Raw genomic sequence first — 22,558 nt, 5'->3', positions numbered from 1 at the left:
CGTATAAGCCACTATTTATATCGATGCCTTAGTCCTTGAATTAAACAAATTACCATCCCAATAAATAGTGGGACGTATATTAATTACACTTTTTATAAACCAATTTTTCCTTTTTGCAGGAGTTCATATTATTACTTTTTACTATTCAATACCTATAAAAAGGAGTAATCTATAGTCGTAATTTGTTATACGTTTATACTTTCATTTATCATTAAATTCGAAATGGTAAATAATCTGAATCTGAAATACTAACATTATATATATGTGTAAAAGAGGGGGCCCACAGATTTTCGTGGTGTAACAGCAAATATATACTTTCATACACCTACCAATATGCTTGTCCATGAATGTTAAATAAAAATTATAAATAAATTTGTATAATATGGATAGATATTAGAATATTATTGACATTTCTTTTTCAGAGTAGTACTTGACATGATCGACCTGTTTAATTTATTATTTTTATTAATTTCTTAGTAATTTATCTTCTGTCACACATTTGATGATTTGAAGTTGTTAGCTAGCTAATCACAAAAATTTACAAAAAAGGAGGAAGATAACAAAAATAAAAATAAAACATAGAATGAAAAGAAAAGTACAATAAAAAAAAATAAATGACACAAAAAGATGAAATAATTATTTAGAATAATGAGCTATAGATACTTAGGTAGTTATATACTTACAGTACTTAACAGTCAACCAATAGAATAAAAAATTTCCAAAGACAGATTAATAGTATTATTTTATAGTTAATTATGGGGAAGCAACCAATAAGGTGGCATTCTCACACGCTTCTGATACTAATATAGGGTTAGTCACGTGATTAATACATCAATATATATTATTTCTTATAATAAGATCCTATTAGTCGATTGAATATTGAACCAACTAATCATTCATCCACAAATATCTATTTCATGAAGTGACTTAAAAATGGATTAGTAAACGACCAATTGCGGTGTTGACAAAAAGAATATTAGTATTAATTTATTATTTTAATTGTCACTAAAGCAATGTGCTATTTGCAATAATTATGTTTAATTAGTTTAATCTCAAGCACGTGAGTTTGCCGAGCATAAAATGTTGACTGAATATAGTGAAAGCATGAAAGGTGATATTTTGCATGGATTCCCACAATTAGAATCGCACAGGTTGCTAAAAAATCATAAAAATTGATCAAATCTTAATTAGTCCTTCAATTTATAAAAAAAAATCAACTAGAATATTTATGAAGTGTTGTGTTAAAATTGCAATTGATATGACTATTGAAAAATCATACATAAACATCACTGGCGATCATTTAAACTATGTTGTCTATTTATAAAGGAAATGGTGTTGTAGTTAGAAAACCATCAACAATATATTACACGTAGGCAACCAATTTTTTATGTTGTTGGATTGCGAACAAAGTCAAATTTCATAATTTTTTCGACGGAATTTTAAAATCACAGGACAAACTAGAATTTAATCAAATTACACTGACAATTTTCTCATTAAATTAATATTGGGCTATGATTAATTAATGGTAGTTTATCCATGATATTGTAATATTCGTGCAATGGAACTTTTGGTTTTGATAAAAGAAAACTGGAATAACATGATAAAATGAATAATGGGCTAGTCTTGTAATCAAAGGGTTGTTAGAAGGATATACTTTCATTAAAATGATTAAAACCTTGTAATTAGGAAACCTTAATTAAATTTGATGTGTTTTCCAAAATGCTTGGATGCATGTATGCTGAAATAAAAGGCTTGAATTTTTTGAAACGTGGAAGACTTTAATTGATTAATTCCAATGGTGTCATTGTTGTCATGACTAGTATTACAGTGGAGCTTTAAATTTTTCCAGACAGTAAAAGAAAAACTCTATACAGTATATTATTTTTATTAATTTATAGGAGTATTCATTTTACTAAAGGTAATATGCTCTATTACAATATTACTTTATAAGAAATAGTAGTATTTTTTTTTTCTTTAGCCCATTTTCTTTCTTTTCGTTTCTAGCATTTTCCTTGTTTTTTTGGCTGCCAAAATCGAGCATGTATTATGTTTCCGACAACAGTGAACAGAATTGTCGATAATGTGCAGAAGAAATAGTGATGAGGGGAAGAGAGGTGGACGAAAACTGCCCATCAATTCTATTTTCCATCTCAATATATTTTCATTTTCAAGAAGCACTACAATAATTAAAATTGGACAACTCAATATCAAAGACATACTCTCAAATATGGTTGGTGTTTGATATGATGTTACATCATATACACCTATACGCCCTCATGATGCGGATATGAGCCAAATATACACATTAGTATATTACGTGTATTGTTCATTTACTTCTATTTTTCTGGTTTCTGTGTGATTTTAGACAGAACGCTTACTTTGTTAGTACTTTGTTGTTTCTTTGATTTCGTTACTCTTTGTTGTTGTATTAATCTTTTGAATTGTTTTATATATTGCACCGATTATATATTAATGTCATTTCACTTCCAGTGAAATTAACAACATTAAGAAAATAGAATTTTCACCTCTCGTAGGATTCGAACCAGGTGGTGCATCCACGATGTGCCGTATATATATAAATTATAATATAAAAAATAAACTTAGAGGGGCCAGCATCCTTAAATGCTATATGAATTGTGTAAGGACTTACATATTTTTTTGTATGAGAAGAAACAATGAAATGAAAATGATGGGACGATGTTAGGATTAATAATAGTACGAGTTGGTCATTCTGTGGTTGCAATTTGAGACCTCCAAAGTCAGTTTTAATTCAACACAAATTATTGAACTCCACCACCCTACCTAGGGGCCATAAATACCTATTTTTCCATATGTTTTTATAATATTTCTCTAATAATTATAATATTCTTACTCCTATATATATGCATGATTTGATGATTAGATTCTTTTATTGTAATATAAACGACAAAGGGTTTAATAATGACGAAGAAGAAAGGAGAAATTTCGATGACGTTTGAGCCATTAAATTATATATATTGTGGTTGAATAAATTATGTGACACCCCATAATACACACATAAGTATATGATTTATGTGTCTTATTCGCTTTCTCAAATTGTATTCATAACTTTACATATTCATTAATTTAAATTGTTTATAACTTCGGTAATCATTTTCAAATCATATAACGAATTTTAATATGTCAACTAATTATTTTTTTTGTTTCATATGTAATCCTTTTTTTCTTTGGGATGCAAACAATTATTGACTACACCCATATGTATGTGATATTAATAAAAGGAAAATGTATAATATTTTTATAAATTGTCACCGGAAATTATTTATGAGAAAAGGAAAGGGGAAAATGAAAGGATGGCCCAGTCACTTTGTCGCTAGCGTGGACATGAGTTGAAAATTAGGGTTTCTTAGCAAGATTCAAATCTTGCTGCACATATTTTAATGATTTATTTTATGTTTAATTTTTAATTTGAGTATAAAAAAAAGGAGGAACAACAAAAAGAGTGGATTTTGTTTGAAATTTTCCGACTAAAATGGATGTCACACTTTTTGTCTGCAAATCATCCATTTTATTTCATTTAATGCGGAATATAAAGACTAATTTTTCGACGCCAGCCGAAATCCAAGAAAACAAATTATTACTATATCAGATTTTCATTGAATTCATGAGGTTGACCAAATAATTTTATAAATGTTTTTTAAAAAATATTCTCTGTTTACTTTCGTAAATTAATGAGTGAGTAGCCGAAATTTCTTCTATTTTATTAGTTGACCAAAATATTATTTCAGCAAATTTAATCTGAAAAGTTAGTTGCAATGTTTCCCCAAAAAATAGAGGCCACCCTCTCTCACACGTCGACATTAAAACTTATTCAAAATAAAATAAAAATATAATATTTAAGTGATTATACGTATACCATCTACAAAGTTCTTCAATGATTAAATGGTTTTATTAAAAAATTAATTAGCTATACCGCCTTCACAAAACGTGACGTATTTATACATGTATTTGACATTATTTGAGCGTGGCAAGAAGTATACAAAATTGAAGATATTATTTCTACAAAACCCTAAACTATTAGGTAGAAGCCAATAAGATTTGAACAAGACATATTTTGGTAGAATTGACTACGTTTATAATATATAAACTATGTGTTTAAAAAATACAGGTTGTTAAATAATTGCAAATGCGAACCGACGTCGTAACTGAAATGTTTTATTTTTATTATTATCAAATATATTGTCGGGAACAAGAATGGTATAGTACAAATGGGACCAATCCGGGTAGTAAAAACTATTATTAAACTCCAAACTATGAAAATTATATTTAAACTAACAAAAGAATAACATTAATAACTAATCCCAATAATATCGTGTATTTGCATGAGTAATTAGGGAATAAGTACAAAAATCCTACGTGTACAGTGGAATTAAGAAATGATTATGTGTGACCCAATTTGATTCAGTTAAGATTCGCTTTAATACCACCATACTAATAATAGAATTATTAATTGCTGGTAGGCCTATAAATTAATCTAAGTAGGGTTTATTACATAAATAATAATTCCTCCACTAGCTAGTTAGGGTTTTCTAGCAATTAGCATTATCTGAATTGGGAAACAGGGGAATTTTGTAGGGGAAAACCCTAATCTATTGTTAGAGAGTCCCAAGTGACTATTAATCTAGTAATTAAAGGTATGCTGGTGTGTCACACATATGTTTTGTATATTAGCAACCAGATAATAGTTATATGAAGTATATGAAATTTGAAAAATTTGTGATTAGTGTCATAAAGTGATAAAACATTTAAGATTAAATATTAAACTATAAAATTTTAATTTTTCTCTTAATTGTCTCATTTTTGTATAAAATGACATCTTTTGGTGATCTATAAAATAAGGTGAACTATGAATATTTCGTGATATAAAACGTTATGGAGACAACCAGATTCGCGATATAAATGTCTATTATCCAATCATAAACATTTTGGCTAGTGCTTAATATTTTTAAAAAATATTGTTCGTATATCTTTATTTTGATTCGAGTCAGTTTCACTTCACCCATATTGGCCTTTCTTTTTTTGAGTTTGTCTCGATATTTTAATTAAAAGGATTGATTTGAATTTTAAGTTTTATAATTGATCAATTGGATTATGTTAATTTCAGATTATTTGAATAGAAAATTTAATTACATTCATGCAAACGCCCCTAATTATATTTATAATTCCGTTGTAACTAATGAGATTTTTTGTTCAAAGTGAAACGTTAGGATGCTTAATTATGCCATTTTGTGGATATATTGTTAGGGAAGTGTTAGGGTGTCACCGCCTCTTAAAATAACATCATATCACCATCATTAATTCTTAGCCAATCATTTGTACATGTGGACGAATAATAAGCTGCCATGTGGCAAAAAAACCTAAAAAACACGGCCAGCAATATGGTACACTTTATACAGCAATTTTTCTCGGTCAGCAATATCCAACAGGTTATACAACAGTCTATAGATTGTTGTGTAGCGTTTATAATATTGTTGTATATGTAGTGTCACCGTATCACTTTAAGAGGTGTTGTCATTTTAACACAAATCTATATTGTTACGTATGATCAACTTATATATGTTCAGACTTTAGAATCAGTTTATATATATATATGAGATTGTTGACCGTAAAATGTGATACATCTCAAACTCGACATTCGATTAAATGTATGTATACAGGTTGGTTATGATAATTAATGTTTTATGTCGTATTATTACAAGTTGGACATTTTAATTTTCTTTTAATCACCATTTGCACAAATATCAATTTAATTTTATTATATACTAGTAGTATTATTCTTTCTACTACCAATTTTTAATTATTTTCTAATTTGTGGATAGCAATAAGCCAAGTTTTGTTTGATTTTATTATTTTGTTTCAATTAGAGACTTAGAGATTGCTTTGATTGATTTCATTTTTCTTAAGTTTCTTACTACTTTTTTGGTCTCTCTTTCATTTGAAATTGATGTCGATATTTTCCACTACGTCTGCAACGAATCATTACAAAGAACCTTTACAACTTATTGTATCAAATTTATACATAAAGCCATAAAGGTCGAAGCAATTAAGTAGTAATGCGATTTTGACATCTTTATAGGGTGCAAAATTGTCAAACAAGTTGAATAATTTCCCAATAAAATGCAGATCAATATAAAACCACAAACTACAAAAGTACAGAAATAAAAGTACTATATAGTATATTACTGTCATATTATTGCCGACCTCGATACTTTAATTAACTAAAAAGAGGAGGCATAGTATATTGACTCGTATATGTGTAATTTGTGTTCATATATACATGAGCATGATCTACATGACTTATGCTTGATGTGTTATATTATATGAAAAAAATAGAGTGAACTGCAAAAATAGTTTTTTTTGACAATTGATCAGTTCTAATCTTTTCGTCAATGGTAAATTTTAATATTATAGGGTAATAACATATGAGGTGTTTTGATTATATCCACTAACATGGGTCATTTGATGGCATCTGAAACAATATTAAAATTTTCATTCATGTGTTTTATCCAGTCATGTTTTTCTTCGTTCAGAAATATGTGTCGCTCTTTATTTGTGCCTATGCATTGACGTTCACTCCCTGAAAGTCAAACCGCTTTTTGTTTGTGTCTATGCGTCGGCATCCACTCCCTATAAGCTGCTCATTGTCTATGTTTATGTATCGACGATCCCTCTTCATTTTTGATTCAGTGTTACCGGCGGAATAAAAAAAATTCGATTAATAAAATCTGAATTAATGTTGTCTTTATCACTAATAAACACTGCTTATAAATAGTAGAAACATACAATAAATAGTGATTTGATCATTGTAAGTTAATTTGTTTCATTTATTTTATAGTAGAACTATAAAACATCAAGTCAAAAAAGAAGAAAATGAAAACTATGGACTAGTTTATAAATTATAAATAATGTCGGCACAGGAACGATATTGGAGTGTGCTAAAATAACGAACGGTAGCACGGTTTTAGAGGATTGTGATGCTGCCACGTTTCTAATGTACGGCATCTCTGTCGCATGATTTTCACGCAACGCCCAGTCATTTTAACGCATTCCCGATTGCGGCTTTATTTAATGATTTATTCAACGACACTCGCACGTGATCTACAGTTTCCACGCACGTGCCTTTCCTCAAACAAAAAATCGACAAGTCCAACAACGGTAAAAATCAATTTTTAAAAAGTGGTAATAGTAATAGTTATGAAATGGGTTAATTTAATTTCAGAGTATTGTTTACATTCATTCATCTACACAACCACGATCTTCAAATAAAAATCTAAACGCAATGCAAATTAATTAATCAAATAGTGAAATGTGTAGTAAAAAGAAGGCTAGGTTACATATTTGAGACAATAATCACATTTCAAATATGAGTAATAACCAAGACTAATAGCAGTAATTTGATTTGTGATCTAAAGATTTCAAACATACTATATATATATATATATATGGGGTGTGATCAATTGCTAACTTTCTTAAGTTGCTAACTTGCTAACTCATCAACGCAATATATTAAAAATGTCAACACATAATTTTGTTAAACTTCAATATAATGGGTTGATATTATGTATTGACATTTTAATATTACTGTGTTGACATTTTTAATACACTGCATTGATGAGTTAGCAGAGTTAGCAATATAACGCACCTCCTATATATAGTACAAATATAGGTCGAGTGTAAATTGTTAGAACGATAATTAAATAATCTGTTGCAAAATCGCAAATTGATAGCAGTGATGATCGTACATAATTGTACGTACATAATCGAATTTTTTTTAATATTTTACATTGAAAATCGATTTATAAACATTAATGGATTTAAAATAAATTTCATACTAACCATTTTGCAACACTTCGAAAATATTTTAAAATTTAAACTTAAATATTCGTATATGTAAAAAAAAACTTACTTTTTTTTACTAAATATTGTATAATTAATTCAAATCAAGTTCGAAATCATGTTAAAATTTGACATAAAATTTCTATATCACTTCTTTCTTATTGCTACATATTCTATACTACAATAAATAACATAATTAGTTTTTAAGTAAATTCAATTAAATTTAAAAATTTAAGGATTACTATTATATAGATGTACAATTTATGTACATTTATCTTTTCTCATTGAATAAATAGAATTCAACTATATGAACGACACAATTATTAAAAATCCCCATCATGTTCAGTTATATTTACTAAAGATAGGTAACTTGAGTTACCACTATTATCCCTTCTTCACCCTTATAACATAAAATATGAAAGTATTAAATGTTCTCACTGTTTTTCATTGTGTGTTTTCCCAAATGTCCAATCTCTCCACACTATTCAAATTCTCAAAAATTAAAATATATTTTTCCCAACACATCAACCCTACGCAGATCGTGTTACATCTCGCGTTTCACTATCATCAATACGCGTCTTCAGACAACGCGTATGAGTGAACGAAAAAAAACCCTAATTTTCAACATCAATGTGTGAGGGTAAAAAACACAAAAATTTGGTGAAAATTTATAGTAATTCACTGTCTACAAGCATGAATGATAGCAACTGAAGATGAGTGGTGTCAGTCTGCAAGAAAAAAAAACATTAGGTTATAGTGCTATAAGGCTAAGTTGTCGGAAATGAGAGGGTAAAAACTTCAACTTGAGAGAGACATGCAAAATGAAGCCCATGTTGAGAGAGATATATATGTGACAGTTTTGTCTTGATTTTTACGAGTATGAGTTCATTATAGGATAAAATAAAATCATTGAGCAAGAGTTGTATGCTAAAAATGATGATAATTTATAGAAATAAAAATAAAACAAAACAAACCTATCAAAGTTTTTATTTATATATTTTGAAAAAATAGTGCACACTATTGTAGTTACGAATCTCCTCGTGATAGTCTTTATGACCATTGACAGTGGCCCGGGCCTCCAACGTCAAAATCTTGGCATTGTCACTGACGGTCACCGGTGGACTGACCTACACCCAAGGAGGGTTTGAGCCCCTCCAAAGCTACAGAAATAATTTTTATTTGTTTATAAATCTTAAACTTTTGATATTTTATGATATTCTTAGTGAAAAAGCCTCTATCGTCACAATAATAAACATGATAAATTTATTGTCACAAAATTTCAAATATTAAAATAGAATATATAGCTCGTAACAAACAATTTTCTGCGTCCGCCCTTGTCGGCACCATGACTTTGGATGTTGTATACTAATGTACAAATTCGATTTTGAATCAATATGTGTAAAAGTTCAACTAAAAAGGTGTTACGCTAAAAATAGTGCGTATGCACCACTGAAATTCAACTATGATCGACTTTTACATATTTAGTGGTCTCATTGTAGAATTAATGTGGCAAAAAAAAATGGACCACATAACTTTTTGATGTCTGACTCAAAATCTATCAGAATCATTACAGTCGATCTATGCATTTTTTCCAATTTTATTTCTTGTTGAATTTGCATTCAAATTTTGTCCATTATATTTGAGATTGGTTTTGATATATGGAACCTACAGCAAAGATATGATGACTTTTGAGAATGCAGACAAATGAAAAGCCATTCAAAGTGATCAGTTGCACATTATAATGTTGTTGTTTTTAGAGAGAGAGAAATGGGTTTGGTTTTGTCTTCTTTTTCTTTCTTTGGAGCTATGTCCATTATTTTTCTAATATCTTGTCGCATTGATATTGCTATTTTATTTATATTTGTGTGGTATGAGAGGTATTCACGTAGTGAATAATAAAATATCAACGAGATATGTGTAGATCTTTTTTTTTTTTTCAATACTCTTATGGCAACTTGTTCTTGGATTTAAATTTGATGCCTAATGAAACTAAATCATCATGGTTTGTACTCTTGAATCTTGATTATAGACTTTAATTGGTAATTCATCACTTTTTTCTCAATTATTTTAATTACATACTAATGAAATACTATAATGTGATAAATGACCCAACATACTTATCAGATTTGTAACACCCTCAATATAAAATCATAAACTAGGCTCTCAATATTTAGGAATTGTGGAATATTTTGAGTATAATTTATTGCTAAAAATAGCATCTGAAAAAAAAATTGTTTCTAGTGGGTTGTTTGAAAAGTTCTACATTTCACAATCCAAACTATTTGGGCTCTGAATAAATGTTAAAGAAGAAATAAATTATAGGGTGACAAAATAAAACGGTGAATTGTTAATTATATTTAGTTCTCAAATAAAAGAATTATGTAGCTATGGTATTTTAATACTTTCCTAAAGTAGTACTAGTATTTTTCATGCCATTTTATATTTTCCAACTCTCAACATAAAAATGGGCCCATTTCAACTCTCAACACAAAAGGCCCAATTAGTAATTAGATATTCAAAGAAAAAGAGATAAATTAGTAAAAAAAATTAGCTACTATCGTACAACAAAATTTTTGAGTAATGCTAAAAATAAAGATGCAACAAAAATGTAATGCCATTATTTGTTTATTTTATTTTTCTTTCTCAAATCAGTAAATATATCACTATGAAATAATGAGCCTTCACTGAATATTCTGGCAGATATAGCAAACTCATCTGGCAACCGCCGGAATTTGCACATTGGAGAGCAAACACGACGAGCCCGTAAAACTCACAGCCCCAAAATCTCAGTTTGAATGCTGAGCAGCTGAAGGAGAAGAAAAGGACCAGCTCAAAGATACGTAGAAGGTCAAAATCATTTCTGATCTGTATATACTGCATCGACATCATCCAGCTCAAGCAGTTTGGACGCCAGCTCCTTGTTTAACTCCATAGCCTCGTCATCAACCTGCAACCAAGAACGATAAGTACTGTAATCCTACACTGGGATCAGACACTTGAAACTACGAGAAAGAAGTCTTCAGGTCTAGAGCAGCAGAGATGTCATATAATATCAGATGTTGAATGAGGGTTTTATACATTACAGATTTGGAATCGTTTATTGGCATACCTCAACTGGCGTTATGGGAATAAGCTCGAACCCACCATCAGTTTCGAATGCAATTCCTTCCTCGCGTAGTTTTGCCAATATAGCAGCGTAATTCTCCATCGAACTTACAATTTTATAGTGTCTATGACAAAGAAAACGAGATGGATTAAAATAAATCTTGCAGTATATGCATTGAAAATTAGTATGATTCAAATGTTATGCACGAGAGAGAGAAAGACAGAGAGTTCTTGTTTCTTGGGTGAATCTAAAGCGTTGCTACCAGTAAAAGATAAAATATGACTACAAAATAGTGTAGTTCAAAAAGATATTGAGCATTTGGTTGTTATCAGGAAACAACTATACATACCTAGTGATGTGTAAACAATACTGGGAGGAATGATGGCACATACAGCAAATATGTAAAGATTGATGATCATAAATTGTATGCAAAGAAAAGTTTCTAAAACCTTTCAGAATCTTCTTCCGAATTATCTACATCCATCCAGGGCTCAATTATGTCCTCCGCACCAGCATCTAAGGCTATTATAAGAAGCTCGTCTTTCTCAACATCAGAAGCCTTTACAGTCGCAACTCTAGCTCGTCTAAACTTGAACATAATCGATCCAGAATCTGCCATCTTTCCACCACAGTCCTTCGCGACCTCCCTAATGGCCGCCACAGATCTAGTTACTTTATCTGTTAGCACTTGAACAATCATTCCTACCCCACCATAGCCATAGACCTGTGAATATAATTTGTTCATTTGTTATGATTACAAATCTTCCAAAAAAGTGAGTAAGAGATGATTACGACATGCCTAGAGTGAAAAACAGCTACTGCAAGTAGTACACAAGACCACCTCATAGAATTTCTCAATGTAGGATTCCTGGCCCTTCTCTGAAGCTCTCTTAATGTTGCGATCTAATATATCCCTCGGTATATCAAGCTCCTTTGCTTTCTCAAACAGAGCAGCCAAAGCTGTATTAGATACTGGACTAGCACCACCTTTCTTAACCCTGCAATTTCACAAAAGAAAATCCATTGTCTAAATTAAAATACTGAAAAGCAAGAATCTTGGAAGTTGTTTGAAAAAGTGCAAAGAGGTATAGAGGAGACGAATGCCTATTATGCAAAAGTATGAGGCTGTGATGGCTTGGCTCTTGTACATGGGTTAGAATGGGAGTTACGAGACAGTGAAAACAGTCATGATCAACAACAAACATGAATGAAAATAAATTGGCAAACACTGTGCATGAAATTTGAATAATGTAGCTTCACGTTGATTTTTAAGGTATGAGTGCTCTTCATAGTTCACTTTGAGTATAGCTGAAATGTTATGAAAAGTGCCATATCATTTCGTCCGATAACTGTAGCAACTAACTTACGCAGATACAACTTCCTTCCCAAATCTAGCATACAGCTTCCCCTTCTTAAGATCATTTTGAGTCTGCATTGAAGAAATAGAAAAAAAATCATAGAACCAAGTTGTCATTAATTTTTCAGATATGATATGATACAGAATCAAATCTAACTCCACATAGTTACATAGTTTATCGGCCTCTGGGCTAAGCTTAAACTGACAGTCCAACTAGCAAATTTAACGGCATTGCCTACTTGATAACTATGATCTCACAAACATCATGCATTGCTACAGGCATAGCAATCAAAACTCTAGTAAGCCTAAGAATCAGCAGCTTCCTTTCTGAAACATGTTTTCTGGTTCACATTTCAGCATTCGAGCAATGATGAGCAGCCAATTCCAATCTAAAATCGATTCTTATCTCATCACACAATTATGAATATGACTTATTTCTACATGTTAATGTGAATTCCATTCATAAAGAGTAAAATCTAGCGTTTCCCCTAAAATACACATGTAACTTTTATTTTTCCAGATTAATTGAAGGATAGCAAATCATTACTAAATTGCGCAAGACTAACCTAAAAATCTGTTAACACGATCTCTGTGAAATCAATGTGTTTCAATCCCTATTGATAAATCACAAAAATCACATTGCCACACACAATCACAGGGCTAAATTAAACACCTTTCTGCCGGCAATTTTACTCGATCGTCTGCCCATACACAGCGGCGCGCGAGTTGAGATCTTCCTCTCACAGCTTCCATGATTAAGCCCTAAAAACGAAGCCCAATCTCCAGAACACGAGCACCTAGAAATTGACGATAAATTTCTTATCGAATAACCATTTCCTGTGCCATAATAAATTGAATTCGTTAATCCAAATCCGACATACGCTGCAAAATCGATATCTAGAAAGCGGAAGGGTTTTAACTGTGGGGACTGAGAGAGCTCAGGGGTTTAACAGAAACCCCACTGGAAAATCTGGTGAGTAATGAACCAAAACCTCTGATTGCAGCTGAAGACGACATTTTTTTTCTATATTCGGGTGGAATCAAAAGCCAAAATTTCTTATCATTATGAAAAATTTCTTATCCTGGCCAATTCAATTTTTATTCGTAAAACCATTTTGCTTTTTCTTTTTTGCTTTTTCCTTTTTTTCATTTTTCTAGTTGTACACTTAATTAGGCGTATTTAATCAAGTTAGGTGTTGGATTACTACTTCCTCCGTCCACCAAAATTTGTCTCATTATTTCATTTCCGTCCGTTTCCTAAAATTTATCTCATTTCACTTTTATCATTTTTGGTAGTGGACCTCATATTCCACTAATTCATTCATATTCACATTTTATTAAAAAACTAATATATATAAGTAAGACTCACAATCTACTCACTTTTTCAACTCACTTTCCGTCAAACCGGGATGAATTTTCATGGACGGGGGGAGTATATTCCAAAAGAAATGATATTCATGAATATTCCGCTACAAAATAAAAATATAGTACGGATATAAATAGGATATTCTGGAATAAAAGTAGTGTAAAATTTATCCCATTTCGAGCATTTATTTGGTGAAAATTTAAATATGATATAAGTGAGTATGAAATTAAATTAATGATTTAAATATTTTATTATGTGATGTGTTCAGTTAATTGTAAGACCATCTTGTAAGACCATCTTCAAAGGTACACTAAAACTTAAAATAAGATAGGTAATTAATTCCAATAGTACTCCAAAACCAATCTCATTTTTTGTTTTTGAGAAAAAAAATACCTATCTTTAGGTTTACACTAAACTCAAACCCAAAAAAATTTCAAATTTTGTGAGTAAAAATAGCATAATATAGAGAATATTCTTTTAAGTTTGAGTTTAGGGTGTCTCCACCGTCGCCCTTCCCGTTCGCCCGTCGTCGACGGGCGACCGGACGTCCGCCGTAGGGAGAGGGAAGGGCGCCCACGCCCGTCCGCCACTGTGGCGTGGGTAGGACGTCCCACCGAAAATAATTTTTTTAAAAAAAATTTAAAAAAAAAACTCTATAAATACGGCTCGTGTCGAAATTTTAATTCCGTAAATTTTAATTTTAATTGTGAATTTATTAATTTTATTACGGAAGTCCTAGTAAAATGGGAAGGGCTAGTGCTGACGTGGCAAACAGTTTTTGTGGAAAGGGCTAGTGGAGGTCCTAATGGGAGGGGCGCCACCGAAGATCCTCTTAGTATAAATGGTTGGAATAAAATCATATTTAACGTGACATTTACGATAAAATGGATTTGAGTTTAGGGTAAATGATTGGAGATCCTCTAATTACTGGATGTGCAATGCGATAATGTGTTTGACTACTAAATTATACGAGCACAAACCAAATTAAAAATGTTGCAAAACCAATTATTGATTTATTAATGGGTGTGAGCCCCACACTTGATATATTATCAGCCAACTAAAGTCCAGCCAATTTCCCATGTTTTCCAGCTTCCAAATTACGTCCTCCTCTAGAAAACAAAACTTAATAAATAAGGAGGAAAAGAAAAAAAAAATACATTCCACGAATTAATGATATAAAATATGTGCTCGAATAAGAAACTTCAAATATATGATGAATTATATGTATCTCCCCAATAAATAAAATGACAGACATATACACATTAAATCATTTCAAATCAGTTCATTCTTTATTTATTTAGTGCCTCGCAGTTAACTAAATTTTTAATCATGCACTTTTTTGCAAATAAATTAGAATCGAGTGGTTTAATAGGTTGAATTTTTATTAAAAAACTATAATTAAAATTTATAAGTATTGGATTTTTATATTTTCACTTCACACAAATCTGAATTCTATGTGTCTACATTTAAAAATTCATTTCAAAACTAGATCTTGATTGGCTGCATAATAATTAATATAAGTAACATAATATGAACGTCGCCACTTTAGAGGGGATTTAGTTTTTTCATATATATCTTTCCTATGAATATTTTTTTGGCGGAAATAAAAAAACTATTAATATCCATACCAATAATATTACTCTATTTGTCCTTTAATATGTGTCTTACTTTGATTCGGCACAGATATTAAGAAATGTATAAGTAGTAATGATGAAAAGTGATTTGAAAAATTTTGTGGAATTTGCGTCATACATTTATATGATAATTTTATAATAAAATATGAGTAAAAATGAGTTAGTAAAATTTAAAATACACTATCAAAAGTGGTAAAAGTAAAATGAGATAATTAACAACGGATGGAACAAAATAGAAATTGGAATAGATAACGGGAGACGGAGGGAGTATTATAGTTTATTATCATTACAATTTCAGTTTTATTATGGTGTCTTATCACATGGGTGCTCGACTTTGTTGTTGTTGATTCAATTAGTTATTTTGGCTAATAATTGAGATGTATATTTAATTTGACAGCATATCTAATTACAATCCACGAATATTATTTGATACTGAGTCAAAATTAGAGGTGGATACAACTTTAAAAATGTAACATTGATGGTGAAACTAGGGGTGGGTAGGTACGGTATACCTTACCGAAACCACCATACCGTATACCTTATCGTAAATACGGTATGCGAAAAAGTCATACCTTTACCTTATCAAAGTTTTCGGTATACCGAACTTCGGTATACCTTATTTTCGGTATGACGAATTTCCATACCGATACCGTACCTCATTTTCAGTATACCATACCGAAGTTCGGTATACCTTACTTTTGCGGTATACCTGACTATCAACATCAATTAAAATAGAAAATTAGAGTATTTAGAATATTATTTATATTTTATAATTTTCAAAATAAATTTAATATAATTTATTCATAATTATATTTATATTTTACGATGATTTTATAATTTAAAAATATACAAAATATATTTTATATATAATTGCGTCTATATTTTTGTGGTATATACCATAGTTTACGGTATATACCTTAATTTACGGTATATACCGAATTTCGGTATGCAACGGTATACCGCGGTATTTGAAAATTCATACCGTTACCTTACCAAAATATTTCGGTAAAGTATCATACCGTACCAAAAGTCACGGTATACCGAAAATTCGGTATTTTCGGTATTTTTTCGGTACGATAAGGCCGGTATTTCGGTATTTCGGTATTTTTCCCCAGCCCTAGGTGAAACGGGTAACAAATAGAAAAAAGTAGTAGTAATATATTAATTGGAACTATAATTATACAAATTAAAATATGGGATCTTAGGCATGCAGCATATGTCCAATTTTCCAAGGCCCAACCCTGTATTTAAGAGAAATAATAATTGAAATTTTATTAGTATAATATTAATGATATTTTAATATAGTAAGTTTGTGTTGTGGCGTTTGTCAATGTAAGTTGATAAGGATGTGACACCAATGTGTCTATTTCTCCATTTTGTAGTGATTTTGTTACATTTGATAAACCATACCGTAAAATCTAGTTGTACTAGATTCACACCGACGCAAATAAGTCTATAATTACTTACTTATAGCATGATTTATATCAAATTTAGAGTTTATAGAATTTAATTTAATTTGTACATAGCATAATTTTAATAAATTATTTAATGACCGTCACAATTGTACTAAAACAATAACATTTATCGTTTATCGCTAAAAGTAGACATAAGACGACAACCAATTATATAAAAGTAATCATTCTTCATCGAATCACCAGCATAGACTATAGCTGGAATCATACGTGAAAAATGATACCTTTACAATTATGATTCTGACAACATCAGTGATTCCGAGAGTATTCGTAACTCTGAAAGTATCGATAATTCGATAATAGCAAATTATATAGGCTCATGGTTATAGTAATCAATACTCATTTCAAGTCTAATTTTGGTAAAATACAACTATTAGCATACTTTTGACATGACCACAAATATAATTAAATAATTTCCTAATTAAACCAGTACAAAACTCAAATAAAATTTAAACTATTAAATAGTTAAAATAAAAGAAATTAAGGCTTTTTTTAAACCTTTAAAAAAGAAAGTGCTTCTTATTTTGATTTTCAGAAAAAGAAATGGCTGTTTTATTTGAAACGGGAAATAAATCTATCTTCCAAAACACTCTCTCTCTCTCTCTGGTTTACTTTTTGTGACTCACCTTCTCTCTCCTCTCTCTCTCTACACAGAGCGACAATGGCGTCTCTCTTCAGAGACCGAACCTTCGGCCATTCCAAGAGAGACTCCTTCTCCTCCTCCTCCTCCATCACCAACACCGCCGCCACCGCCTCTCCTTCCTCCGCCACCTCCCGCTTCACCGCCGCCGCCAATTCCGCCGCTCTCCCCTTCCCATTCGGCGACCTGACCCCCACACTCTCAGATGCCGACCTCCGCGCCACCGCCTACGAGATCTTCGTCTCCGCCAACCGCGCCTCCTCCTCCAGGCCGCTCGCCTACACTCCTAGCAACGGCCACGCCAATTCCCCCAACAACAGCAGCCCCGGCGGCGCGAATGCTAATCTGCAGAGGTCGCTCACGTCGGCGGCGGCGTCGAAGATGAAGAAGGCGCTGGGGATGAGATCCACCAGCTCGAAGCGGAGCTCCGATTCGGGGAATTCGGGCTCCGGAGGGAAGGTGAAGAAGCCGGTGACGGTCGGAGAGCTGATGAGGATTCAGATGAGGATCTCCGAGGCTGCTGATTCGAGGATTCGTAGGGGTTTGCTGAGGATTTCCGCTGGGCAGGTTAGGAAAACGCGTTTTTACTCCCAAAATGGGGGAAACTAGATTTGATTTTACCGTTTGGACTACTTATTAGTAATTTTGTCGTTTTTTCAATGAGTTTTGTGTATTGATCTAGGGTGTGCAGTATCCAAACATTGAGAATTTTGCCTTTTAGGAGTCAAATAGAGATTTCAGTGTGTTTAATCAATGCATGGGAGAATTGGATTCGTGTGCTACTGTGATCTACTTAATGTGCTTGGTGAAATAAAGTGGATATTCAGTTAATGTTTGCTGATTTGTTGTTATTATTCTTCCTATTTTGGTATATGTTTACTCGATTTTGTCTTCTCTCCAGTGTAAATCTCGGTTTGTTTAGTCCAAAGTCTTTGTTTTTTGAGAGCCTGGGTTTTTGCTGTAAAGTGAGATTCTAAGCTGGAAAAATCCAACTTTGTTTCAAAGCTTATCACAGACCTTATTTTTGTAAATAAGGTGAATTAGCTTCATTGCTTGCATTTGATTATGCAACAGCAGCAGCAGCAGAAGGTGTTTTATTTGTTTTTTAGTATCTACTGGTTGGACTATTGCAAATTATTGCTAACTACTGATTAAATAATTTCTAATTGCTTTCTAACAGTGACACATATCTTAACTTTTACACTTCTGCGATGCTGACTTTCAACCTAACCTTTACTGATGTCTTACTGTGCATTAAATGACATGTAATGTTGCATGGGACCTGCCAAAGTCTAGATGTCAGTGTGACCTAGAAGTTAGGCTGATATCTGGAGTCGTATTTGAATTTTCTTAATTTTTTTTCTCTACAATATTTTGAGAAATGTAATTTGATTGGTTTGTGTGGAGGATTAATTAAATGAAGATTTGCCCTTATTGTGTAGGTTGGGAGAAGAAATGAGTCGATGATTCTTCCACTGGAGCTATTACAGCAATTCAAAGCTTCTGATTTTACTGATCAAGATGAATACGAAGCATGGCAGAAGAGAAACCTTAGAATGCTGGAGGCTGGTCTTCTGCTGCACCCTCACTTGCCGCTGGAAAGGGGTAATACTGCTGCTCAACGACTGCGACAGATAATTCAGGCAGCCTTGGATCGGCCGATAGAAACTGGGAGAAACAATGAGTCCATGCAAGTTCTGCGTACTACAGTAATGGCGCTGGCAAATAGAATGTCTGATGGTGCCCCACTTGAATCTAGCCACTGGGCAGATGGCTTCCCGCTGAATCTCCGTCTTTATGAAATGCTTCTAGAAGCATGTTTTGATCTTAATGAGGAGACATCCTTTGTAGAGGAAGTTGATGAGCTCATGGAGCTCATAAAGAAAACATGGGGAGTCCTAGGGCTGAATCAAATGCTGCACAATCTATGCTTTACATGGGTTTTGTTCAATAGATATGTTGCAACCGGGCAAGTCGAAAATGATCTATTATGTGCTGCCGACAATCAACTTGCTGATGTCTCCAAAGATGCTAAAATGACTAAAGATCCAGCTTATGCTAAGATATTGAGTTCTGCATTGACAGCCATGTTGGGTTGGGCCGAGAAAAGACTCTTGGCTTATCATGAAACATTTGACAGTGGGAATATTGATTCTATGCAAAGCATTGTGTCCATTGGGGTAGTGGCTGCTAAAATATTGGTTGAAGACATCTCAAATGAGTATCGCCGAAGAAGGAAAAATGAAGTGGATGTGGCTCTTAGCAGGATTGACACTTACATTAGGTCGTCCCTTCGCACTGCATTTGCTCAGGCAAGTTGAAGATATGATTAGTAATTTGAGGTGTAGTTTGCATGAAATTCAATCCAAACCATCATCACTTTCATGAAACTATCTTAATGATTACTGCATTTTACAAAATCACCATGCATTATGCTCTAAAGACTGATAACCTCTTTTATCTGATGTTACCTGAACTTCAATACTTCTTTGCAGTTCTCATTTCCCAGTTTCTTTAGTTATGCGCGATAGTGACTTCAATAACATGTTTTATATTTTATGTACAGATGATGGAAAAGGCTGACTCTAGCAGGAGAGCATCAAGAAACCAGCTGAATTCCCTTCCCGTCCTTGCCATCCTGGCCAAGGATGTTGGCGAGCTTGCAGTCAAAGAGAAGGACACGTTTAGTCCTATCTTGAAGATATGGCACCCCTTTGCTGCAGGGGTTGCTGTTGCCACTCTACACGTTTGCTACGGGAACGAGCTGAAGCAATTCATTTCGGGCATTACAGAATTGACACCTGATGCAGTACAAATTTTGAGAGCTGCAGATAAGTTGGAAAAAGATCTGGTCCAAATTGCAGTTGAAGACTCGGTGGATAGTGATGATGGTGGGAAGGCCATTATTCGTGAGATGCCTCCTTACGAAGCTGAAGGCGTGATAGCCAATTTGGTAAAAGCATGGATAAAGACGAGATTAGACAGGCTAAAGGAATGGGTTGATAGAAATCTTCAACAAGAGGTATAAACTCAAAATCCAGTTTATGCATCGAGCTAGAGGTGTACGATACAAATATGAACACTATTTGAATCTATTACTTTTCTACTTGATAGGATTGGAATCCCCGAGCAAATCAAGAGGGATTTGCTCCTTCATCGGTAGAGGTTCTACGGATAGTCGATGAGACATTAGAGGCGTTCTTTGAGCTGCCAATACCGATGCATCCTGCAATACTTCCGGACTTAGTGGCTGGCCTCGATAAATGTCTTCAATATTATGCAACTAAAGCAAAATCAGGCTGTGGTAACGTTGCTTTGATCTACATGAAAATCTCTCTCCTGATACATAAAGTATAGTAATTTTTAGCAATCAATGAATGAAATATAACTAACTGTCCATCTGCAGGATCAAGAAACGTGTATATCCCTACAATGCCAGCTTTAACAAGATGCACCGTAGGATCATCATTCAACTGGAAGAAGAAAGAGAAGTCGGGCACCTTGCAGAAGAGAAATCCTCAGGTGGCTACTGTCAACGGAGATAGCTCCACTGGGGTACCACAGCTATGCGTACGTATAAACTCGTTGCATAAAATAAGATCAGAGTTGGAAGTTGTTGAGAAAAGAATAATTACCCTGTTGAGGAACTCGGATTCAGCCCATGTAGAAGATTTCTCGAACGGGCTGGGGAAAAAGTTTGAGCTCACCCCGCCTACTTGCATCGATGCGGTACAACAGTTGTCCGAGGGCCTGGCTTATAAAGTCGTCTTCCACGATCTAAGCCATGTTTTATGGGATTCTTTATATGTTGGCGATGTTTCATCATCAAGAATCGAGCCTTTCCTTCACGAACTCGAGCGGAATCTGACCATCGTGGCTGACACTGTTAACGAGAGAGTCCGTACACGCATCATAGCCGACGTAATGAGAGCTTCCTTCGATGGGTTTTTGTTGGTGCTGCTCGCTGGAGGCCCATCACGCGCCTTTTCCAAGCAAGACTCAGCGGTAATAGAGGATGATTTCAAGGCCCTCTCAGATCTTTTCTCGGCCGATGGGGATGGTTTACCTGATGATATAATCGATAAATTCTCAGCCACGGTGCGGAACATCATCCCACTTCTCCGAACAGACACAGAGACCCTCATTGATCGGTTCAAACGCCTGACGTTGGAAGCATACGGCTCCTCTGCCAAAGCTCGGCTCCCTCTACCTGCAACGTCGGGGCAATGGAGCCCGACCGAACCCAACACTTTGCTACGAGTTCTGTGCTACAGGAACGACGAAGCTGCAACAAGGTTTCTCAAGAAAACCTACAATCTGCCCAAGAAGCTGTAAGCTGTCACAGGCACCATCAAATCTGCCATTACCGGGCTGGAGTTCAGCTCGGTCAAAGGTGCAAGCACGCCTTCGTGTCTGAGTTAGCATCGTCTGCAACCTTCACCCTGGTGCAACTCGAATACCCAAGGTTGCATCATTTTCTTGTACAGATTTGGAGTCGTAGAAAAATGTTGGAAGGATGAATATTCCAAGGTTTGCTGTGAGATTGCATTTATTCATCTACATATCTATTGAAATTATATATTTAGGCAGTAGATTGACTGCAATATTGATTGATTGAATTGAACCTATATTCATTTGTTCTTTAATGGTTGTCTTTTTGTGTTTGTCTATATATGAAATTGGTGTTTTGTGATGAAGTTACGAGTCTGAATTTTTCTACATTCACTTTTTCGCAGTTTATATATATATATTTTTTTAAGCTATAAACTATACCTTCAGCTAGAAAAATCAAGTTATAATTTAAAAACAAAAAATCTGTTGCAAGCTATAAATAAAGCACCGTGATCTTGTTTTGAAAAACTAAAGTATTGAATGAGAATGTGACATTTTTTTTGGCTACATTTTCTCAAACATGTTTTTAAAGAGTAGAATTTTTTTTTTTTTTTTTTTTTTTTTTTGTGTGTTAGATGTTATGCACAATATTTCACATATATTTCGAACACATTTATTGTTGCTTAGATTCTTGGCTTTGTTTACGCCTTTGCTTCGAATTGACTACCTTCAATCTGCAAGTCTAGTACAATTCCTTGAACCTAAGCCGTTGACAT

The 22,558-nt window shown here is 33.2% G+C and overlaps 2 protein-coding genes across 2 annotated transcripts; one reads left to right on the top strand and one right to left on the bottom strand.

The window, feature by feature from the left end:
• Nucleotides 1-10,387: 10,387 nt before the first annotated feature.
• On the bottom strand, nucleotides 10,388-13,432 carry LOC125212292 (YebC-like protein). The gene is made up of 7 exons (XM_048112411.2): nucleotides 13,259-13,432; nucleotides 13,012-13,175; nucleotides 12,349-12,410; nucleotides 11,823-11,979; nucleotides 11,431-11,705; nucleotides 10,985-11,105; nucleotides 10,388-10,822 (listed from the first exon to the last, which is right to left on the bottom strand). The coding sequence occupies exons 1-7, from the start codon at nucleotides 13,353-13,355 to the stop codon at nucleotides 10,730-10,732; spliced, it is 969 nt and encodes a 322-aa protein (XP_047968368.1). The 5' UTR covers nucleotides 13,356-13,432; the 3' UTR covers nucleotides 10,388-10,729.
• A 3,961-nt stretch (nucleotides 13,433-17,393) lies between these two features.
• On the top strand, nucleotides 17,394-22,147 carry LOC125213430 (protein unc-13 homolog). Its single transcript, XM_048113981.2, has 5 exons — nucleotides 17,394-18,017; nucleotides 18,893-19,762; nucleotides 20,017-20,472; nucleotides 20,565-20,754; nucleotides 20,857-22,147. Exons 1-5 carry the CDS (start codon nucleotides 17,472-17,474, stop codon nucleotides 21,783-21,785), a joined length of 2,991 nt encoding a protein of 996 aa, XP_047969938.1. The 5' UTR covers nucleotides 17,394-17,471; the 3' UTR covers nucleotides 21,786-22,147.
• The last annotated feature ends 411 nt before the right edge of the window (nucleotides 22,148-22,558 follow it).

Source organism: Salvia hispanica, chromosome 3 (assembly GCF_029641045.1).
Source record: "Salvia hispanica isolate PSC_SH4W2 chromosome 3, Shi_PSC_v1, whole genome shotgun sequence".
NCBI classification, from domain to species: domain Eukaryota; kingdom Viridiplantae; phylum Streptophyta; class Magnoliopsida; order Lamiales; family Lamiaceae; genus Salvia; species Salvia hispanica.
This window is presented reverse-complemented; position numbering and strand designations above follow the sequence as displayed.